The sequence below is a fragment of the Chiroxiphia lanceolata genome, chromosome 7, assembly GCF_009829145.1.
Source record: "Chiroxiphia lanceolata isolate bChiLan1 chromosome 7, bChiLan1.pri, whole genome shotgun sequence".
In the NCBI taxonomy this organism is placed as follows: Eukaryota; Metazoa; Chordata; class Aves; order Passeriformes; family Pipridae; genus Chiroxiphia; species Chiroxiphia lanceolata.
In genome coordinates this window covers 27,955,554-27,978,971 of record NC_045643.1, presented here as the reverse complement: position 1 = coordinate 27,978,971, position 23,418 = coordinate 27,955,554, and the positions used below count along the sequence as shown (strand labels likewise).

Here is a 23,418-nt window from a genome sequence, read left to right as displayed (position 1 = left end):
TACCAGGCTGTTCTTGTTAACAAGTGTCCAGGGAGAACAAACCTCTGAGAAAATAACAGAATTACAAAACAAGGCATCAATCTTTTAAAATCACAATCAAAATGGTTATTTAAACACTTGATTCAGCTTACTCTTTTTTGTGTTGAAAGTAATGATGAGAATTGTGAAGGAGAGAAAAGTGTAGTAAAAGCATTGTGAAAGGTGAGTAGAGCCTCTCCAGGAGGTACATGGGGGGTGTCAGCTCTTTGTGTGCCCTGCGCTGAACTCTGAGTGGCTTCTTGGGTTACATTTATAGCTTCTGTTCCTCTGATGTATTTCAGTTTCTTTAAGAGTTCCATCTAACATAGTTAATCCAAGAGCTAATGATTTAGTTGAACATTTAATTAATACCTCTCTTGTATTAGTCTGCAAGAATTGGCGGAAACCTCCAGCGTGAGGGATGTTTGTTTGTGTAGCTGCAGCACCAGAGCATTGATAGGAGCTATTTGCCTGACTTGTTTAAATGTGTTTCTAGAGCTGGATATAGAAACCAAAATGTGTGTGGTTTGTCCCTATAATTTTCCAGTTGGTTTTCAACTTGTGCTGTCAGCTGCTTAGATGGCTTATTCTTTTCCCTTAACAAAGTGCTGGCTCCTTCAAGCAATGCAGGATGTAGAATTCCTTCCTCTTCTCTTGAGGTGTTTGTGGTTGGTTTTTGTTGTTGTTGTTTTTGTTTTGGTTCGGCTTTTCTTTGGGAGGGGAGGGTGTGTGGGTTTTTTTTGTTTTGTTTTGTGGGGGGTTTTTTTGTTTGTTTGGGGTTTTTTTGTTGTTTTTTTTAAATCTGTAAAATGTCTCTCCATTTGAACAGTTCTGGAGACTGGAGCACTTTGGCCATGGGTACTGCTTGAGCTGCCTTACCAGTGTCAGCCCACCCTTGTGTCCCAAGTTGGATCTTGAACCAGTGATTGGCAGGCTGTTCACCTTGATCTGCTGTGGCTGGGATTCCACTAGTGCCAGCTGCAGGAGTTCTTTTGTAGCCAATAGCCAATAAAATCTTTCCAGGCAGATTTTGTTGAACAGTTATCCTACAGTCAAACAACTGTCACCTGTTTTATATCTGGAATATCAGGTGAGTAGGATGATGAGGAGTGTTTTTTGTATGGAATTAGTTTTTCCAGACAGCTTGTTAGAAAAGCCACAAGTACCCAGCTGAGCTGCTGGGCTTGGTGCACGTGGTGTTTGCTCCATAGCAGTTCTGCAGACATTGCAACCTCCAAGTGCCAAGGCAAGAAATCTACCCTTGTCCATGTGCAGGTGTCTCGGACCCCAGATGCCTCTGGATGAGTAGCTTGCCTGAGACTGCAAAACCTCTTTGGGTTCCTGACCACATGCCAGGCACCCATGTGGCCCAAGGGTGTGCCCTCATTTAGATGCATTGTGCTTCCCTGTGCTGTCATATAATTGAGTATCTGTTGGACACAACTAAAAAGGCGTCTGTTTTCAGTCTGAGGGATGAAAACAGATGTTTTATTCTCTCGTGAGAGCTCAGTAGAGTGATGCATCAGCTGTTGCTCCAGATCTCGATGATGACAGCTAAGAAGGCAAAGGGAAAGACACAGAGGTCAAAAGGAGTTAAGGAGAGGAACATTAAATAATTTTTGTTTCCTGTGTGTTAGGTGACGTGGGGTTTAGTTCTGAAGCATGTGGAAAGAATTAGCCTCTAAGTTAGCATGACCTTTTACATGAGCAGAGGTAGAATCTTTTTAGTTGATTTCTGTTTCCTAGACCAGACAGATTAAAGTCTTGGAAGAGACCTAATTGCTAAAAGTTAAAAGATATTAAAAAGCGATGCCTGAATAGATCAAGAACTGTGCTAAGAACTGAGTGTAAGACAGACATAGTTGCAAGAATCTTGCATGAGGTTGGAGCTGCTGAGCCAGAAGCTGTGTAAGAAGGTCTGCAGGGTGCTAGGCCTGGGCCAGTTGTGTCACTTCAGTGGAATGTCTCTGTCCCCTTTCGGGATCACGCGGTGGTTTAAGCAGAGAGCATGGTGGCAGTGCCCAGCTTGCAAGTGGGCACTGGTATGTCTGCTGATGTGAGGTCTGGTTCTACCTGCATGGGCACACTCAGGTGAGCGTGTCAGGGCTGGGACTGTACCCTTCTGTGTTCTTGTGGCATTATTTTTTCTGGGGTCCTGGTTGTAGCTGGAGTCACTGAGGGCAAACCTTTGCAAGTTTTCCCTTTAAGTTGTTTGACATGAATTGAAAACCAGAAACTAACTGTACCTTGGAGGGACTAAGAGAGAATGGTAAAAGAAGAAACTGATGTAGCCAACAGCTTAAACCAGAAGCCTCAGTCTTCACTTAACCGTCTTATTGAACAGTAAGCTGTGGGAAGCACCACATCTGCTGTATAGGTTGTGCTAGATCTTATGGCTGCTCTAGATGCTGGGTTAAGTCTAGCTCAGGTGCACCCCTCACTGGTGTAGGAGAGACTGAGAAGTGGTTTAACCCATACCTTTAGGGTTCTTCCTCAGGGCTTTCTCCTAAATGGGTCAGAAAGGGTATGAGTAGGATGCCTGGGGACTCTTCTCAAGGGTGTAGGACTGTGTGGTACAAGCTGAGCAGTCTGTCTGTGCAGGACTGGGAGGTACTGTGAAAGCTTTAGGTTAAGGTGTTTCCAGAGTTTTACAGAGGCTGTGGCTACTGAAAATGCTATTGCATTCTTGACTGCATGTGTTCCTTTCTTCCCAAACAAGGCAAGAACAAAGCCTCATTAACTGTGATCTAGCAAGAGATGCCAGCACCTAGTAACTCCCCTGCTCAAGTCAGCTGCTGCCTACTCCTCACCACAGTGGCTGCTCGGTCTCCCAGATTGATCCTCAGCTTTTTTCACATTCCAGCAGCTGGTGGGACTTGGCTGTTTCTGCACCTATTTGTGCCCTCCTCGTGAGCTGTCCGTGCAGCCTGTCATCACAGGATTGCTGTTGCTCATAAAAGGGTGTATTGAATGGTGTAATCTGGAAGTGCAGATGTTCAGAAGCTTGGGAACTAGTGATCAAGGGGAATATCTGGATATTTGAGCATCCTCAGAGTTCTTTCTAGTCTTTGTGAGTCCTAAGAGAGCAAAGAGGACTGTTGGTGATTTTCTGCTAGATTGTGTGCTTGCCTTGTTTTTTTATCACATGCTGTCTAAATCTCGGAAGCACTTCTATTTCAGTATTAGAATATGCTGAGCTTTTCTATTCCTGTCGGTGTTAGAGATGGAGTTGGGGTCAGTGCTTCTGTGCTAGAAGCTTTGAGGTGCTCCAGCTAATAAGGTTCTGCCTAAAGGCAAATTACCAGTGTGATTTCTCACTTGCTCTGTGCACTGTAGCAGCCTTTTGCCTCTAATGTAGGGGAAAGCAATGTTATTAGGTGAACCAACCTGGTCTTTTAATAAGGCACGTTGTGCTGTGCTAGCAATTTATTAGCTGCCATAAGAAAGGCTTTCAGTTTACCTATGATAAACAAAGCAGGGCAATGCAATGGCTTTTTTCCTTTCTCTGACATATTCTAGTTGCTTTTCTGTAGGAGCACTCATTGTCTGATGCTTCATTATGCCTTGAACTTCTGAGATGCAGCTGGTCACCAAAGCTACAAGGATGTGGTGGTCCTGATCCTAAGCTGATGCTGAGGCATGATCTCATCATTGGTCATAGAGCTACGTTCATTTTTCCTTATTGGCTGAGAAACTGACTGTAAGTGCTCAGCTGGAGGCAATAGAAACGTATGGAATAGTGGCAGTGTTTGTGACTAAGATATATAACTGCTTTGTGGTGAGGAACCAAAGGTAATAGCAGTTGGTAGTGCAGGTGTTTCATTTTGATGTTGTTTCATATGAAGACACTAAGCACTGAGTGCTGCTGTGCAGGTATCCATACCTGTCAGGTGCTGCATAAACAGGACCACCTTTCTAAAACAACGCTCCTGGTTTTCAGCAGTGTTTGGGGTAATTGAGATGTGGAAGCGTGAAATAAGCTGGGGCTCTGCTTTCAACTGCCAAGCCTCCTGTTCTATTACCATGAGTGCTGCTTCCCTGGAGATGGAGCACAACTGGTGTTAGGTCAGTGGTGATTTTACCTGCTGTGCTGTCTGGTGTTTTGACCTCACTCAGGTAGAAGAGCCACCTGTGCTCCACAGTGGTGACTCGGCACGTGTGATGTTCCCTCTGTGTCCTTTGGACAGAGCCCAGTGGCTGCTCTTCTTCTCATCACGTGCAACAATTCAAGACCAGTTCGAATCTTGCAAAAGAGGGTGAATTAGTTATTCTTTGGAACTCATCCCTTCAGTTCCCCAGAGCAGAGGCAGGGCAGGGAGCAGTGTGCTGAGGGCTGACTCGCTCCAGCTCTTTCACGTAGGACATATTTGTCAGCTCATCCTGCAAGTGGATGACCACATTTCACAGTGACAGTTGTTTTAAGCATCACTCTATTGTCTTTGTGGAGTTTTTGTAGTGATAACTTCTTGCTCTGTGGTACATTTCCTAAATTGCTTTTAAGTACCTCATGTGTTATACCAGATCTGTAGCTCTGAGATCAAGAGACAACTGAGGGTTTTTTGTGGCTTTCTTTTCTGATCCAGAAAAGTCGTTCTTGGGATTTTTTTTGCTTTTGCACAGGAATCTACCCTTGTCCTAACAGCAGGAGTAAAATACATCTATGTATTGATCATTTCTGACAACTTTTTCTTAATACCTCCCAACATTTAAAGTACTTAATCCTTCTGGGGATTTATTTCACTCTAGATCTAGGCATATTTACTAAGTGCTCATCTGTTTCCAGGTTTGTAAACGAGGAGAACTTTTAATAACCATGTTTTGCTTGGTGTTTCATTGGGTGTTTTAGTTCACCTGCTTCCGTCCAGCAGTGAACCCTGTCAGCCTGTCACTTGTCACATAGGCTTTACTCTCCTTGATCACTATCCCACAGTGCTGCACCATTATATGCTCTGTGACTTGCAATCAGTAAACCTGGTCCCCAGAATTTTGGTGTGAGCAGTGAACCTTAATTCACAGATTTCGTGATAGTTTTTTAGAAGCAGTAGTTTAGAAGTGCTGGGCTAGCTGTGCTCTGAGCACTGTTGCATTGGAGCAGCGGGGGGTTAAGGAGATGAGTGCATTGCAGTTCTCCCTCTCTCCAGTCTCAGAGGAGTGGAGGAACAGTGGGAGTTGTGTTTGCTCCTTGTGTTGTGTAAGTGAGGCGTTTGTTGAAGCTCAGATGGATGGACTGTAGTGTGGGGACTGCTGGGATACTACGGCTGTCATCACAGCGAGGAAAGGTGATTCAGTCGGCCTGCAAGGGTCAAGGAGCTCCAGAGTCGTGTTGGTATGGAGGCCTAGGGAAAATAAACGTTGCAAGATGATGTTGGACCAGAGACAAGGACTGAGAGGAGACCCCAAGTAGTGGAGCTTTGGGAACCCTGTCTGTGTGGAAAAGCACAGGGCAGTCAGTACCTTCTGGATTTTCCTTTGAGGTAGTGCCACAGCACAGACAACATGAGCAACCTGGGATTCACTGCCCGTAGGAAGGCTGTTGTCATGGGCTGTCCTCAGAAGAGACAGACATCTCTGGATGTATTGCCAAGAGAAGAGGAAAGGTCTTCAAGCATGACATAGTAGGAGAGACTGGGAAAAGGGATACAGAGATGAAAACCATTGTGTGGTTTAAATCCTGTCAGGTCTGCTCAGTGTGCTGCTACTCTGATTTGTATGCAGTGATGTAGGAGCCCCTCAGTGCTGATAATCTCCAGAATACAGGATGTGGTGTCCCTGCTAAGGAAGGACAGAGTGCCTGGGATGTTCCTGACCCACCTTGGACTGTTCTCAGCCATAAGTAGTCTTTGTTTGATCTGGTATTGCTTAGTGTAACTCCTTGCTTTGGGCAGAATAACTGATCACCTGTATAGTGGGGCAGAAAAAAACCCTCTGAATGGTTTCCGTAGCTCTTTTTTCCATTTTTCTAAATCCAAAATAGATATCTGGCCTCTCATCAGTATCATAAAACACAAAAGAAAGTCACTATAAGATTGTTTGGTAAAGAAAAACTCACACATTAAACTTCACAGATTTAGAAACTGGTGGTAGATAAGAAATAAATGTGTCATTTTTCCTCCAGCTAGCTACTTCAAGAGATTGTGATCCATGTTCCAGTGTAAAAACTTGTATATCCAAACCAAGCAGATGCTCTCTTGAGGCACTGCTGTATTGAATGGCAAATCAATGGCCCAGCACTCAAAATTGTGTGGGGATTTTGAAGGTGGTATCTGTGGTAGAATGGATGGTATCTCATGGATCTAGAGAAAGAACCCAGGAATAACTATTTCAAGTCTTCCTCTGTTCAGCTCTTAGACCACAGCTTCTAAAACCAGTTGTGCTGCTCTTACTGCCTTCTTGTTGCTGGTGATGTTTTGCAAATTGTGTTGTACAGAACAACTCATGATCTGCGTCTGTGCTAGGGTTGTTGGGCTGGGGAGATGTACTCATGCTGCCAGTGCAGATGTGATCCCTGCCTCGGAATATGAAATGTTAACTGCTGGAATGGTAGAAGGAGATGGACTCTTCCAGAGTGGATGTGGTTGTGTTTGAGTGCAGGTGGAATACAAGCAGTCAGCATTTCATAAGTTAACTTCACGTTTCTCTGTCTGCCAGGAGTTTTGTTACTGTTGTGCTGACCCAAAATATGTACTCAACTTCAAAACTAAATTTGCAAATGTCATCTAACTTTAGTGCTTGCTCGGTCTTTGTGCCCGTTCAGTTGTGGTGGATGTTTCATGTCCTGAGGAATTAGAACTGCTCTCTATCTGACTCTTTATTGCTGGTCAGACAGGCAGTGATGTGGGGCATCAGTGCTTGCCTCAGGTTTCCCAGTATGTAGTCTGAAGTGTTCTCCTGCTTTCAGAAATATATTGAATTTGCATACTTAAAGTATGCAAGTGTGTCTTCATGTCTTTGTTTATGAATCCAAAAGACAATCTAAGCAAGTGTTCAAAAAAACCTGGTTGAATTCTCTTACAAATCCTTTTCTTCATGTTGAGACTTAGAAGTCTTTTCTTCCATCTCCCTTCCCTCGTCCAAGAAAAACATCCTAGGCAGAAACTTCAAAGTGAAATAGCCAAGCTGTGTCACCAGTGGTGGAGATGAGCATGTTGAAACAGCATGAAGCAAGCTGGTGACACAGCTGGGGTAGGAGCTCTCTCCAGCATTTCCATTTGGTTCCCAAACTGCCGGGTGTGGAAGGTCCAGCAGGAGGCCAGCAGAGCGAAACCACTCCATGGGGATGTGCTGCTCAGCCCATTGATGCTTCCCTGCAAGAGACATGGGATAAAGGTTTGTGCAGCAGCCATCACATCTCTGCTGCTTGTGGCATGATGCAGAGTGGAGGAAAGGGTTTGCCTCTCCCCACCACAGTTTGTGCAGGCTGTCAGGGTACCCCGAGGCTGAGATTCACTCTGGTCACTTTGTGCTGGATCAGCTGGATTGTGCAGCTTTCTTAGCCTTTTATGGGAGCATATTTAGGTGTGTAATACCCAGGTATTAAAGAACAGATGCTTTGAGTTCTTTGAAGTAACTTTTTGTTGACCTCTTTAAAAAAAAAAAAGTATTGTCTGTATTGGGAAAGGCTGTGTGGCATCCTGGGAACTAATTCTTTACTGACCTGGCAGTCAGAGAGAGGCAGGAGAAGGGCTTGCTGACAGCCCTTGGCACCTACAGGAAGTACTCCATGACATGACAAAGCAGCAGCAGATGCCAATGGATCTGAATTCTCGGTGGTGTAAACTTGCTACCCAGACTGTTGTTGACTATATTGGGGAACCTCAGGAGTCAAATAAGCAGAGCAGCAGAGTCTCAGACGGAGCACACAATACTGTGTGTTTCTGATTCTGAGATTGCTCTTTTGGGGGCCTGTATAAAGTAGTGGCTAAAAGACCTGTGCTGATGTAAAGGCCTGGAATAACTCTGTAGTTATCAGCACTGCAGCATTATCTGGAATTTGGATGGAGAGCTGCCCTTCCTGTGCCTTGGTGTGGAGCTGTGCTGGCCAGCTGGAGAGAGGCCCTGCTGTGGGATCAGGGAGTGGAGTGGCTGCTGATGGGGCCCATCCCTGCTCCGGCCCTGAGAGTCTCCCCTCTCCTGAGGTTCCTCCTGCTCATAGGTGTGGTAATTCAGGCAGAGCTGACTTAACTACTTCAGTGGTGAACAGGTGGGCTCTTCAGTGCAGTCAGTCCAATGCAACAGTTGGGCTGGAATTCAATTCATTTATTCATTTGTTTGCCAGCCATGCCCTGGGTTGTCTGTAGTGGATCCACTGGCTCTCTCAGTCCATGCATGATTTCAGCTTTTTACCTCTGACCTTCAGGAGTTTGAGGCAGGTGGCACGTTGGGGTTGATAAATGAGTCCAGCATGGTCGAGAATAACATCTGCTCACCCCAGTCGGTGTCTGTCTCCTCAGTAGCTGTCCAAGCGCCACTGTAATCATTGTGCTCAATAAATCCCCATTTTTATAAGCACAACAGCAAAAAGTCTTGGGAAGCCTAGCTTGTCCTCCCAGCCTCATCCTGGGGGTGAACTGCAGGGTATGTTTGCACTGTGCATGTGTTTCCTTTCATGTTTGAGTGATGAGTTCCCCTCACTCTTTCTGGCTTGCAGGCAGTTTGAAGAAGAGATGGATCCCTTCCTCTCCCGGGATCGAATTTACCCCTGGGGCACATCTCTGTAATTGCAGGATTGTAACTGCACACTTATCTCTGTGCAGGATGCTTCTGTGATGGGACTCTAATCAGACAGCTGTGAATGGTGACTGGCACTCAGAATCCCATTGATTTTCCCTAAAAGCATCGCTCCACTAATGAGGATCCGGAGCCCACTCTCTTGCTGGGGCTCTGCTGCCAGACCCCAGCCGGGAGGCTCCGGGTGAGCTGGCAGAGAAGCGGGCAGCCATGGGGCTTAGGGCAGCTGGCTGAGCATTTGTCAATGGTAGATTAAATCCAGTGTGCAAGATGAATGTGAAAACGAAACACGGCTTAACAGAAGCACGAGGAAAATTCTCCTTTGGCGTACAAATAGATTCTAGATCTTGTCGGCATGCTGCAAATGATGTTGAATTAAAAAAAATTACACGGTTGAAGGATCTGTTACTCCGAGGGGGAAAACTGCAGGAGCTGTTTGGAGAACGTGTGTTGGGAGAAGTTAGGATCCAGGGGCTCGTATTTAGAAAATTTTTTTTTAGCAGACTTGACATGGAGTTGTAGGCCGTTTCCTGTACGCACCATGCGTAGCTGCTCCCTGGCTGCTCCGGAGCTGAATCCATGGGACAGACATAGGGTTGTCGTGGACTGACCGCTGGCGTGCAGAACAGCCGTGGCGACTCCAGCAGGAGTTAAAACAGCGTGACCCGGGCGTGGAACGTGAGGGGTTTGGTGTGGACAGCGGGTATCCCGGACGCGGCTTTCTTAGGGACATTGATTGTTGATGGGAGGGGGGCAGTGGGAGGGGTGCCGGCGTCAGCCGGGGATGTCAGACCGCAGCAGTCTCCATACACACGCTGCCGCGACGGGTGCCCGGTCGGGCTCGGGTCGGACGGGCTTTTCCTGCCGCGGGACGGGTGTCATTGGGACGCGCCGGGCACTCGCCGCGGTGCGAGGTTCCAAAAATTGCGCCGCGCACGGAGCGGACGCCGCTGTGTTGCTTTAGGCGTTAGCAGGGCTGCCCTCGCCACACGCTCATTGAGCAGCCGCGCAACCCCCAGATAAGGACGGTTGAGTAGTTGTTGAGGGCGCGCCGCCCGTAAGGGAGGGCGAACTGCGGCCTAGGTCGCGGCGAGGGGCGGCGCGCCCCCGACCCTCTAGCTCCCGCTGGCCGGCTCGGGGGCGCGCTCCGCGCGGGGCCGCGCGGGGAGCGGCGGCTCGGGGCAGCCCCGCGCCCCGTTGGAGCCCTTTTGTCGGCGGCGATGGCGCTTACCCAGAGTGCCCCGCGCCAGCCGGGCGTCATTTGCATAGGGGCGGGGCAGCCGCGCGGCGGCAGCGGGGGACGGGGCGCGCCCCCTGCTGGGCACCCGCGGCAGTGGCCGGGCCGGGCCCGGGTGTGCGTGTGAATAATGGGCATTATCTGTGCGGTGCGGGTGTGCCTGTGCTCCCTGTGCCTGCACACGGCCTGGGTACGTGCAGAGAGTGTGGATATGTGCGTGTGGATAATGGGCATTATCTGTGCGGGGCGGGTGTGCCTGTGCTCCCTGTGCCTGCACAGGGCCTGGGTATGTGCAGAGAGTGTGGATATGTGCGTGTGGATAATGGGCATTATCTGTACTCCCTGTGCCAGCACACGGCCTGGGTACGTGCAGAGAGTGTGGATATGTATGTGTGCAATTGTACACACACTTGTGTATATGTACAGGGAGTGTAGATCGGCTTATATATTTGGAGGTTTAGATTAGATATCAGGAAAAGCACCTGCAGGGTGGTTGGGCACTGGAACAGGCTCCCTCGGGAAGTGGTCACAGCATGAAGCCTGACGGGAGTTCAGGAAGCGTTTGGACACTGTCAGGCACGTGGTGTGATTCTTGGGGTGTCCTGTGCAGGGCCAGGAGTTGGACTCGATGATCTTGATGGGTCCCTTCCAACTCAGTAAAAAGTTTAAAATAAAATTTAAAATCTAAAAATAAAAAAAAAATGTGTATATGTGCACATTTGTATGTATGTACAGACAGCATAGACATGTATGTGTATATGTGTATATATGTACACTTAGGTGTATGTACAGGGAGCTGAGCTGTGCTGGGACAGCTCCGGTGGCACCACCTCAGAATCCTGGCTGTACCTAATGCTTCCAGGCATGACTAACCTCAGTGCTTCTCCTGGAACTGAGAGAAGTGTCTCATACCAGCACGATCAAGGTCTATAGGGTGTCACCATGTGTTTCATATACAGGCTACACAGTATATTCAGTATGTAATGTATCTTTTTGTAGCTAGTAAATGTAGTTAATCAGAGTGGGTTTTCTGATCTGCAGCCTGTCCTGAAGCTTCTCTCAAACAAGGTGTCTTTCCCTGGGTTTCAGTTATGTTATAAAAGCGTTGGGTTTAATTTCTGCCGGTGAATAATTAAGCAGCTCTTAGTGCACACCATTTTCTAACTATAATTGTGATAATTGCAATTAATTACAAATGTTAATTACAGCAAATACTGCAGGGTTATGTATATGATTTGTGTACACTGGACATGTATATGTATGAATTTAGCATTGAGCAGCAATTACAGCTATAATGCACACTAAAACACCATCTGTCCTGTCCCTGCAGGTGGTTCTCCTGGGCATTGACATCATTTCCGCACTAGTGTCCCGCTTACAAGATCGCTTCAAGGCCCAGATTGGCACAGGTGAGGGTGTGTGTGTGAATGTCCCCAGTGCTCTGCTGGCATCCACTCTGGCTGCTGTACACAAAGCTCGGTTTCTCCCCAGGAGAGCACTCTGGAGGCTCTGGGTGGTTTCGGGCTCAGCTGAAGGGCAGCAGGTCTGATTCCTCCATTGGGTGGGGGGAGAGCAGAGGGGCTGTGCCACTGTGTCAGTTTTTTCCTGAGGGATTTGGATGTTTCTATTTTCTTTCCTTAGTGCTGCCAAGTTTACTTGATAGGCTGGGAGATTCTAAGGACTCTGTGAGGGAGCAGGATCAGACCTTGCTGCTGAAAATCATGGAACAAGCTGCTAACCCTCAGGTATGTTCGACAGCCCTCTACAGCGTGAGTGACTGGCTGTGTAAAAAGGAAAACTTTTTTCCGTCAGAGAGTTTTCGCCTGTGGCTCTGTCTGAAATGGCTTCATCTCCCTACGCCTTGTTATGAGATATTTACTTCACTTGAGAATGCTGTTGCCTGACAGGATGCACATGGGAGTGTGAGTGTCAGTGGATTTCCCAGGAATGGGATGTGTTGGGTAGATGTCATTGTTGTTCTGGGTCTTTGGAAGGTACTTGCTTTCTCTGAGTATTGTTTTAGGTAGTGGGGAGTTACTGTGAAGTCAGCACAGAACAAAGAATTAGTCAGAGCTAAAAGTGTCTTGCTACTTCTTGTCCTGTTGGGCCTAAATCTTATATTTAAGCTCCAGAGATGGCATGGTGTATGTCTGCTGGAAGAGCGAATCTGTTTCTTCCCCCACTGTCTGTTTTTCCTGTCTCATTCTCTCTTCTGTTTTCCACAGTACGTGTGGGACAGGATGCTGGGAGGATTCAAACACAAGAATTTTCGGACAAGAGAAGGGATTTGCCTCTGCCTTATTGCAACACTCAATGCGTAAGTCAGAACCTTCTGCAAACTGGTGTTATGTACACAAGCCTGCTCTGTGATTCACAGTGGTGCTCTTTTGTTCTTCATTCCCAGATCTGGAGCTCAGAGTTTAACACTGAGTAAGATAGTGCCACATATATGTAACTTACTTGGAGATCCAAACAGCCAGGTAAGCTTTTGCTGTGAGTCACGTCTAAAGGTTGTGCTGGTTGCCTTGTTGGTAATCAGGGCTATGTGTTCTGGCTGGTAAATCAGCTCACTGTGCTGGCGGTGAGCTCTGAACAATGCTGTGCGTGAAGAGCCCTTTGCTGCTTTTGAAGAGGTATGATTTGAAGTATGTCCAAATCAGCATATCAGTTACTCCAAGAGTTCAACAGAACAACATGAATCTGCAGGCGAGATGAACAGAGCAGGAAGCTTTTGTGGGAAAGGAACTCCTGTGCCTTACAGCCTTGAATACAGGGGAGGCTGCGAGGATCCCTCTGGGCTTGGTGCAGCACCCCTCACCTTCAGAGAACAACCAGTCTTGGTGGGGAGGGCAAGTGGGACCAGTCGGACAGCCTGGCCATGTGTGCTGCCAGAAACTGTGCAGGAGTGTTCTCCACAGGGAGTGAAGACAAGCAGTATAGAGACCTTAAATCAGCAGTGCAACCCAAATGAAAATACAAGCTGAATAAAATCTGTTCCTTCTATATGCCTTTTGTGCTACTTAAAATTAGATGGAAGTATGTGAGGTTAGTGAGAAAAGGGGGATGGGGAAGCAGGGTTCAAACCCATATTGTGTAGTGTGTACTAGCAGTTTTTCAATAGCCCTCTTGGTTCCCCTGCCAGCATGAGTGACACATAATGGGATCCAGGTCTGGAGTGGGTGTTCAGTTGAAAGGAGATGTGGGCTGTCAAACTGGGGAATTGGTTTTCCTTGGCTCTGGGGAGTTGGCCATATTTCTCTGGCTGTCAGGGCCACCCCTTGCTGAAGAGGAGGACTGAGTGTGAAACAACCTTCCCTTGCTGCTTGTGCCAGTGCAGGAGGAGAAACCCGTTACTCCAAGAAGTTTCTGAGGAAGTTTAATATTCAGGGTCCTCAGGTTCTGAGCTGAGACTAAGCAAGCTGTTACCCTTCAAGGGGATACTGGGTTTAGGGCTTGGATGTGTTGAACAGCCATATGCCTTGATCCTGCCATTGGTGAGCTGTTGAATGAACTGGGAAGTTGGTGTTTTCCCTCAGCACTGCCTCTTCCTTGTACCTGGCACAGCTTATTATCCCATATCCAGCTGCAGGGGTAACTAATGGATCTGATCTCTCCCTTTCTGCTGGATCTGATTCCTTGTCCCCAGAAAGCCCATGCCTGAACTGATCAGACACCAATTGCTGTCAGTGGCACCTGGTGGAACGGCACCTGTCCGGGTGCAGGAGCTGGTCCTGGCTTCCCGTAGGGCTGCTGCACTGCTGGTGCCTCCTCCTGAGCACTGGGAGACCTGCTGCCCGGTCACTGCTGCCCTCTCTTGGAGAGAGAGGACAGAGAAACACATCCAGGTCAAATCCTTTGTTGTGGATGCGGGAGCTGTTCCATTACAGCTCTTTTCAGAAAGAGTGCTTTTGTTGTTTTTAACTAATGCAGTTGCATAACCCAGTGTGCATCTGGTGTGACAACAGTATTTAAACTCTGATTATTTTCTCAAAAATAAAATTGAGATTGAGTCAAGTGTTTAGGGTTTTTTTGACTAGGAAGCAGGGCACATGTGCTTGCCCTTTGAATCTCACCTATAGGCAATTCTAACTTGTGTCCACAAGATATTCCATGTCTAGTCACAAGGTGTGCAGGTGTGTGGGTAGCTACCAGACCATCTTTTGAGAAGCAGAAGTGCACAGCTTTGTAGGTGTTTCTGCAGGAAGAGCAGATAGTTTACCTTCTCTGCCTGCTGTGTGTGGTGGAGGAAAAGGGTTAAGTATAGAAAGGTGACGCTTTAATCAGATTTATGTCTCTTCTGTTGTCTGGCGGGAAGGATGTGCTCAGCAGTTTCTTGCAAATCAGTTTGGAAAACATGCAAAATTAATGGTGACTCAGGTGATTGATTACTCCTCCCTTTCTCCATGTTTTATTATCAACATAGAAACATAAGTTTGTAAAACAGATTTAAAATTCAATTTGTTTTATAATGTCCAAATAATACAAGGTCTATTCGTGTCTCTCTCCTTTTTTCATCCAGTAAATGTACCTATTGCACACAGTGGGTGGAGTTTGGCAAAGGCAACCAGGCTCCCAGTGTATGAAACCTTTCATCTTATGCCTTCACTACCTTTTCAGTTAAATTAGACCTGCTGATACTGCTAATATGTGAAATGCAGGGTTGGAAGCTCTTTCATGAACCCTGTGGTAACATGTATAGTGGCAACTGTTGTTACTGAGAAATATGCAAATTTAGCTCTCCAAGGTAGGACAGGGATTTAGTTATTTAAATTGTAAAGAAGATTGATTTCTCTCATCTCTCACATTCAGGTTCGAGATGCAGCAATAAACAGCCTTGTGGAGATTTACAGACATGTTGGTGAACGTGTAAGGGCTGATCTCAGCAAAAAAGGATTACCACAATCTCGGTAAGTTGAGAATGTCCTTAAGTCTTCACTGGTTTTGGCCTTCTTTTTATTACCTTCCTTCCTGCCTTTAGAAGGCTTTGGGAGCTGCGTGATTGAACCTTTTTCTGGGATCAGGGTTTGATATTTCTTCATCTCAGAAACACTCAGGTTTCACTTAACGCGGATCCTGTACCTTTGCCCAAGTATGTCACCACATCTGGAAAACCACTAAAATTATTGCAGGTGTTTAGTTAACTGATTTATGATTAAATTACTTAAGATTTTTCCTATATGTTCTGCATGTATGGAGAGGATGCTTAAAAGTAACCTGTGTTTATGCAAAAAAACCCCCAATCAAAATAATCAGTTTTAAGGTTTTATTAAGAAAACCCCAAAATAAACAAAACCAAAAAAGAGTCCCTAAAAAACCCAAACAAAACCCAGCCAACCCTACATCAAAACCAAAGCCATGTCCCTCTGTTCTGCCATTTCAGCTAAGAAAGCTGCTCTGCATCTTACCTCCAGTGCGCAGGGTGGAGCATGGTTAGACCTGAGGCTGGAGGAGGTGGCAGCTTGTCAGGGGAAGAGGTGGTTTTGGAGGTGGGGTGCATGCAGATGGAGGCAGCACTGTTGCCTCTTGTTCCTCAGTGAAAACATCTGCTTCCATAATGTGGCTCAAAGTAATAAACTATCTGGGAAGGGATAATGAGAGGTGATAGGGATCTTCTCCTCCACCAGGCCTGTCACATGAACGGAAAAGTGTCAGGGCCAAAGACAAATGTTGTGTGAAGTTGTTTTTTAGGGGTGTGTCTTGTGGTATTTCTGCAAATAGTTCAGATAGGCAAAGTGGTGATGAACTGGAAATGCATTTACAATTAGCCATGTCACATCTTCAGTAATGTAATATTTCCAATTATATCTCTTACACCTCTGTAATATCAGTTGTTTCTTAGTTTTTCTAATCAGTTGCACATTGACTTTTTTTTTTAATTTTAAAATAACTTCTTTCCACACTGACATTTTCGACTGTGCTCCCAATGAATTGAATGAAGCCAAATTTGTCTGATAACATCTTGAGATGTTAGAAGATAGCTGCCCAGGGAAGTGGTGGAATCACCGTCCCTGGAAGTGTTCAAAAACTGTGTGGATGTGGCACTTCAGGACATAGTTTAGTAGTGAACATGGTGATGCTGGCTTAAAGGTTGGACTCGATGATCTTAGAGGTCTCTTCCAACCTCAGTGATTCTATGATTCTAATATTCCTAAAAATTAAATTCAGTTGTTCATTTTGCATTCCTTTAACTTTCAAACAGGTTGAATGTAATTTTTACAAAATTCGATGAGGTCCAAAAATCTGGAAACATGATCCAGAGTTCAGGTGGTGAGTAGAATTACTTCTAATCTCTTCTGGTGTTTTTTGTAATTTTCTCTAGTAATTTGCTTACTTTAGTAACAAGTGTTTATTACTGGTTTTTGTATTGATAAGCTTATGAGTTAGGAAGTAATCTTAATAGGTATCACTCCTTGTTTAGGAATAGATTTTTGAGAGAATTCTTGGTGAGGAAATTCATCCTTCTGCCAACAGCTGAGTAGAGCAGAGATGAAGAACCTGAGTTCAGAACTGTGGGTTCCTATCAAGCTCACACCCTCTGCAAGGCCAAGAGCAGGAGAGGTGATGTCCCTGGTCATTCCCACCATGCTCTCAGAAGCCAAGAGAGCAGAGAGGTCTTTGCTCTTTTAAATTGGAAAAATTATCTTTTGCACTTCTAGGCACCATTCTTCTTTCCATATCCATTTTTAAATACAGTAAACTTCATCCCTGTAGGAAATAATAAAATCAACTTATTTGAAAATCCTGAAGTTATAATTTGGATTATTCAGAAATGTGACGTGATATTCTCTTGTATGTTTGTGAACAATGAAGACCTAGTGCAGGTTCCTCAAATGGAACGGGTTAAAATTATGCCTTTGAATAATGTGGGAAAATTTTGTCTGTACAGGTAGATGAGACTTACAGGGGTAAAAAAGTGCAGTTGAGAAACAAGTGTCCTTGTACTTGTTTCAAAGGGGGGGAAGTAAATATTTAATCCCTTAGCAAACTTCTTAAGGTTCACAACCTCCAAGTGATTGCTCTGAAATCCTAACTGAAACAAGCTTACTGCTGATTCAGCTTCTCTGCTTTCCACTTGGCTAGGCCAAGGCAGAATTTTTTGCTGGCAGTGAAACAGAAGGGGCTTTCAAAAAAAAACAAAAGCAATTTGATGCGTCACTGTACTGTGTATGTTGCTGTTGTTTGGGGTTTGATGAGACAGACTTGTGATCTGTGGTAAAACATATTGCTTCATCTAAAACATCTGTGTATCAGAACTTCTACTTTTAGACTTCATTGGAAACTATTTTTTCTTTTATACCCCTTTGTCACTGTTTTGGTGAATTTGAAGATTTAACTTTTTTGCACATCGAGTGCCCGAGACCGTATGATCCCCATGTCATGTCCTTGACTCCACTGACAGGCTTTTAGTACTTCCAGACACAAGTACTCCTGTCTTCCTCACCCTGCTAAACCTGATCCTCTGGTGTCTCTCTGTTCTTGCTTGTGTTGTGGCTGGATGTAATCCTTGGAGTCTCTGCGTGTGTTAGCATTTCTCCTCCATTGAATCTCTTGTGTGGACATTGAGACCAAAAAGTAGCCTAGGGAAAAAGGAGATGGTGAGAGTGGAGGAGTGTTAAGGGGTCAAAGAGAGCAAAGGATAGGATCTCCTATTGCTCTGCCAGAACCTTTTCATCTTCCCTAACAATGAAGAAGTCTGTAGTTGCAGAGTTAAAGCAGTTGTCATTTGACACCATTACTTATTAATATATTTTGTGTGTGTGTTTGAGGGGAGGGTTCAGTTTCCTGTAGTGCCATAGGCTGGTTTGTTTCTTCCTTGCCCTCCAAGCATAGCACAAACACAGCACACATGCTCGTCATATCTAATGTGTCAACAGCTCTGTGCAACTTTCATTTTACCTTGGTGAGGTTGTGTAAAGCCAGCGAAGGAGGCTTATCTTCACCCGTGGTCACAAGTTTATTGTGGCCTGAAGACAAGCTAAATTTGTCAGGTTTCTTGTGTCCCTGACACCTTCTGCAGCTTTTGAACAAGGGTGACACTTTCAGCAATTGTCAGAGTCACCAGGGAAGGTGATGATAAATATTGCACATCCAAAAGATTTGCCTTTCCCAGGAAATAGTGGAAATAGCTCTTAGTTTTGTTAACCCTTTGAGTCTGGCAGAGTGGTCATATGGGTGAGTGAGTCTGTGCTTTTCTGGTGGGTAACCAAGAACAAGGTGTTGGCTGAAGGGTCACTCATAACTGAGCAGTGGAGTTGTGCTAATTACAATGAGACTTGAAAGGGGTTGTCCAACCTGTCTTATCGCAGAACTGGACAGGTGGGAAAGCAAATGTGGCTTCTGGAATGGTGGAATATGGTGAAAACTGGTCTCTCGGCTCTGAGACGAGGCTACAGTTTGGGATAACAATTTCCTCTACTGGTTCACTGAGGATTCAAGTAAAAGAAAGCAATTGCAGCAGCACTGTTTGTATATCAGGAGTGTTTTGGAGATAAGGGAGTTGCTGTAAGTTGTTAAAGAGTTCCTATCTGATGGTTCCCAAGACACAAACAAACAGAAATCTTACTTAGACTACCAGAAAAGGTACTTAAAATAATAGAACGCTTTCATAAACCAAAGAATAAATGTAATAAATGAACTCTAATCAGATTGTGAATTTCAAGTCTCTGAAAACAATCTTCATTTTGTATTTATTTTTCTGTATTGTGGTCCATGAATGATTCTTTGAGCGTATCTTGAATTGTTTATTTTTTTGGCTAGGCCTTGTTTTTATCATTTAGTAATACAAGAATCAAATGCATAGTGGGGTGGGGGAGGTTTGCAGAGTATCTGAGGTGTTTCATTAAGACAGAGGGAGGTTTTGGCATGCCCAAGTATGCTGCTTGTTGCTAGGCTACCAGCAGCCCTTATAGCTAGAATATGAAGTTAAAATCCACGCTGGATTTCTCGATGATTCTCAATGCAGCTCTGTTTTGTTATTTGGCATATAATTAGTCAGCCTCTTGAAGCAAAAATTATAGTTTTTCCCCCTTTGGGCTTTCAGCAAGCTAATTATTTTCTGTGTAACTGCTTTTGCTAATTATGCAGATGCCTTATTCCCCTGGGACAAATACATTTTCAGCATGAAAGAGCCAATAATTGCCAGCTAGTCAGCTGCTGTCTTCATGTGGCGCTGTGTGATGATCTTGAGTTGAATGTGATACAGATAGAGAGGCTATTGGACACAGACTCCAAGGAATTCATGCTGCATGAATTTCCTTGGTATTATCTGGAAGGACCTTAACATAAAGTGTACAGGTTTTCTGTGGATTTGAGTTGACTTTGGATCAGACCACGACTCCAGAAAGCTTTATAATCAAGTTTCAATGCAGATTAATAATAAAATAAATGATCTGCTGAGAGATACAGGCTGATAGCAATCGATGACCCAAACCAAAGCTTTCAGTAGCCAAAATGTTTTGGGGTGTTTTTTATGCTTTTGATCATTGTGATATCTTAACGTGATGTTCTTTGATGTAAACCTTTTTTTTTTTTTTTTTTTTATATAGGTCACACAATTTTGGGAGATACTTCTATATTTATATGTGCAGGGATACTGCAGTGGTGTGCCTGTGGGAAGGGAGGGGATCGAACTTTCTTGTTGGTGATGAATTTTGACTTGGGAGAGCAAGATTTAGGGACAGTGGAGGTGGTAGTGGTCTTGGGCTGCAAGGGAATCAAAGCAGGAGATCTGATAGTCAGAATTCTAGAGTTGAGATCTCTCCCCCGTGGATGCTTGCACGGAGTAAGGTGAGAGGAGGATGCAGTTTTGGTAGCTGACTGTATGAATGTGTGTTCTAAGAGTGAGCAAGTTAATTAAAATAGTGCTAAAATAGAAGATGTGATAATTTCAGTTACTGAAAACGTATGAAGAAGGAGCAGTGCTACTTTTCAATAGAACTATATATTTGAGATAACGTATTAGATAAACATGCTATTTGCTAAGTGAATTCTGTTTAGGCAGTTGAGAAGTTGGAGTCAGATGGAAACTAGAACTATTTTAGATTCCTGTGTTTTGCTAGTAATAAAGTTGAGTAATTGAATGCTATTTTGATATCTTATTATATGAAGGAAAATCACCCACATTTGCCAAGTATTGCCATGCATCTGGGGGTGGGATATCGTTTGTTTGTCAACACACATCCAAGCAGCAGAATTGCAGACTGGAAGGAGGGACAACTGTGTGGTAACACAGAGAGATTTTGAACCACTAAATGCTGCGTTGTGCTTTTCTGCATTCATTCTTCCTTGTGCAATTTAAATTCCATTATGGCTTGTTCTCTGAATACAGTTTTCAGTTTTCAAGAAAAAGAAAATTCATTTCTTTGAGTCAGCATTCTTATGGCATGAAAAAAGCAAGTAAATACCTGTGTGGGACCTGAGAGAGCAGTAATGTCTGATATTTGAGTGAGCACCATTAACTCAGAGTACATCCTTGTGGAAGGTATAAATGGACAAGATGAGCTCTGCTCCTTTTCTAGCAGCTTTGTAAATAAGTATGTTGCTGCCTCCTGGATCTTAAACTCTGAAATGTAGAAGGGAGGGGTGTGAGCAAGCAGGCACAGGAGGACACATGGAGCTCAGCTGAATGCTGAGCAGGCTTTTATTTTGGAGGAGAGGTGGCAATCGCCTGCTGGGTCACACAGCGAAGTGGTGTAGGAGGGTGGCGAGTTTGCTGCTGGTTAAGTTGCTGAGAGACATGTACTGTGGGGCTGCTCCCGGAGCACAGTGCCCTTCCCCAGGATCTCGCCGGCACTGCAGAGAATGACTACAGGGAAAGGTAGGTGTTAATGATGTGCCACTGGGATGGATGTGTTTATTTGTTAGTGTCTGAATATTTGACTGTTCTGTTTCTTTTTAACGGTGTGACAGACTGAAGCAATCTTGCAGTAAAAGTGGAACTTTAAAAAAAACAGCCTGCAAGCATCTGTAGCCTGGTGGCATCAAGCTTGGTTTAAGTTCTATAAAATATGATAAATGATTTGTTTGATGGGGTGAAGGAAGAGGATGTATGCATATATAAGGGAACGGAACAGGTTGTGAGAGGTGAAGGACAGGTATTTTCAGAAACCCTTCCTGGTCTGTGATGTTTTTGAGTGATCACTGAGACTTTAATTTCCCAGCCGTTGCCTTTTGCAACATTAGTTGGGAAGATTATTTAAATTGGTTATGGGTACTTTTGAATTAGAACCACAGTTCCAAGAATGTGCCATATGGAGAATCAGTGTTTTCCCCTGCATTTTTGTATTTTAACTGCATTTCTGTAACGGAGGATTTCTGTGGTAGTCAGTGAGGCTGGAGGAGATTAGGTGAAATGGAAAGGCAGAGGACATCTGTATCTATTCACCTGTGAAGAATAATTTACAGGATGGAGGCACATATTGCATTTATTTTTGATACGTAAGGAGCCTGTGCTTTTTATCTTAGCTTTCAGAGGAGGTGATTTTTGTTAGCCATCTTTGCAAAAGCTGCATCATTTTTCTTTCCCTTTTTCTCTCCATTCACTGTACCTGTTGTCGTGTTGAAATCCTTACTACAGTGTCGATGTAGTAGACTAAATTTAGGAAGTCTGAGATTGTCGGTATCTGAATTTTATAGACCTTGGTTTTGTATTGATATTTACAGCGTCAAGGTGCGAGTTAACTGGCAGCTTTTTATGTAACAGAAGGTGGAAATCACTTGGGCAAATAGAATGTTGTGGAATGGATACTACATGTTACAGTGCATACCATTTCTATGCACAGTTCTTCATTTTAGGGACTTGGAATATCCTTTTGGAATATTATGTTTTCCAAGGCAATTATTGCATGTATTTTCAGAGGAGGCAGTGGATGCATGTGTGAAGCGTTCCTTGTTCACTGTCAGTAAATGCCTCCCAACTCCAGGAAATAAACACAGAAACCATCTAGGCTTGTCCTCCTTCTCTGAACTGCATCACCTGTCAGTGGATAGTGTCACCATCTACAGCTGAGAGACCTTTTCATTCTGGCTCCTCCTGTCCAGGTCAAAAGAGGAGTTGAGAATAATCCATTATTTTAATACAGTTGGAATTGTGTTGAATAATTAATGTATTTAATTGCTTATTAAATAAAACAAGCATGTATTGTTGTCAATGAAGCATGATGATTTCATCATGCTGGGAACTTCTCAGATTTATAGGATCAACTGGTGGAATGAAGAGCCTGGTCTTATCTGTTGGGATAAGTCCAGCTGGTCTTATCTGTTGGGAAATGTCTGACCTCCAGGTCACCACTGCTGGACTGTGGTAGTTGCAAATGTCAGAAGAAAAGTAAGTGTGTAAGTTGTTAGTGCTATTGTGTGTTCTGGATTGAATCCAAAGTACCTTGAGTGCAGCATTTCCTTGCAAAGAACTGTTAGACCAGAGTTACTTTAGTTGTGTGTGTCTCATCACTTCCCTAAGCCTGATGGTTTTATATGAACACACAAATGCTATTTTGGCAAAGCTTTGGTGTAACTAAGCAGAATCATGTTGCTACTAACATCACTAACAGATGTGCATAAAATACAGGCTAAAGGAGTGGGCAGCTTAAGGACAAGATGCTGCTGTTCAGTGGGGGGGTTGTGAGCAAAAGATTAACGTGCACCATTCCATTAACATTTAATGGAAGTTAAATGCATGAATATCCTGCACACCTGGAATGAAATTTTTCGTGCGGGGCCTGATCTTCTTCTTCCTCTTTGCTAAAAGTACCATGTGGTCACTGAGTCACCTCAGTGGTTGTCTTAGAGAATACATTGCAAGGATGAATCTCCAGTCCAGTGTTCATAAAGAATTGGAATGAAAAAAATCCTACACACTTCCCATGGAAACTGCAGTAACATCTGGTACAGCTGCAGAGGTGATCACAGTTCAGGAATCCTTTGTAGTTGCTGTTTGCTATGGTCTTTTCCTCCCATTTCTTTCATGTGTTTTGGTGTCAGATTGTTTCCACCTGTTAAACAAAGCCTCAAATCTGCAGTGGTCATTCTTTAAAATCTCTGGACCAGTTTCCTGGTGTCTTCTGTGCTGCTTTGCCCAGCTGGCTCTCCTTTGTAGATCTTCTGTTAGAAAGAGTTTAGGGATCAAAGCTGGAACAATATTAAATCCGGTGACATTTTCCCATGAAAGAACTAACTCTAAATATCATAGTTTTGATTGCTTAGCTTTGTCATTTATTGTACATACAATCTTCCAGGGACAAGTTTATCAATAGGATGGTTCATACACATGCCCGTGCACACACATATTGATCACTGTGAACATAGCAGTGATTTTAGGTCAGCCTTTTAATTCTCAACAGTTCCCTGAGAGAGATGGGAGTACAAGTTATTTGACTATCCTAAAGGAAGGCTGGCTGCACACTTAAGGGCAACCTGGTGTGAGTAAAAAGTATCCCATA

The 23,418-nt window shown here is 44.5% G+C and overlaps 1 protein-coding gene, 1 long non-coding RNA gene and 1 other non-coding gene across 20 annotated transcripts in view; 1 reads left to right on the top strand and 2 right to left on the bottom strand.

Moving 5' to 3' along the window:
• Positions 1-23,418, top strand: part of CLASP1 (cytoplasmic linker associated protein 1) — a 173,396-nt gene that overhangs the window by 36,349 nt on the left and 113,629 nt on the right. For all 18 annotated transcript variants that reach the window (XM_032692563.1, XM_032692562.1, XM_032692559.1 and 15 more), the window contains exons 3-8: positions 11,313-11,391; positions 11,624-11,727; positions 12,208-12,299; positions 12,387-12,462; positions 14,792-14,889; positions 16,182-16,249. In XM_032692563.1, the coding sequence (XP_032548454.1) occupies positions 11,313-11,391; positions 11,624-11,727; positions 12,208-12,299; positions 12,387-12,462; positions 14,792-14,889; positions 16,182-16,249 (517 nt within the window). The remainder of the gene's footprint in view (positions 1-11,312; positions 11,392-11,623; positions 11,728-12,207; positions 12,300-12,386; positions 12,463-14,791; positions 14,890-16,181; positions 16,250-23,418) is intronic.
• On the bottom strand, positions 1,463-9,804 carry LOC116789151. The gene is made up of 2 exons (XR_004357920.1): positions 2,497-9,804; positions 1,463-1,572 (listed from the first exon to the last, which is right to left on the bottom strand). It is a non-coding gene; the product is annotated as an uncharacterized LOC116789151 (long non-coding RNA).
• LOC116789847 lies at positions 9,659-9,775 on the bottom strand. The gene has a single exon (XR_004358186.1). It is a non-coding gene; the product is annotated as a U4atac minor spliceosomal RNA (small nuclear RNA).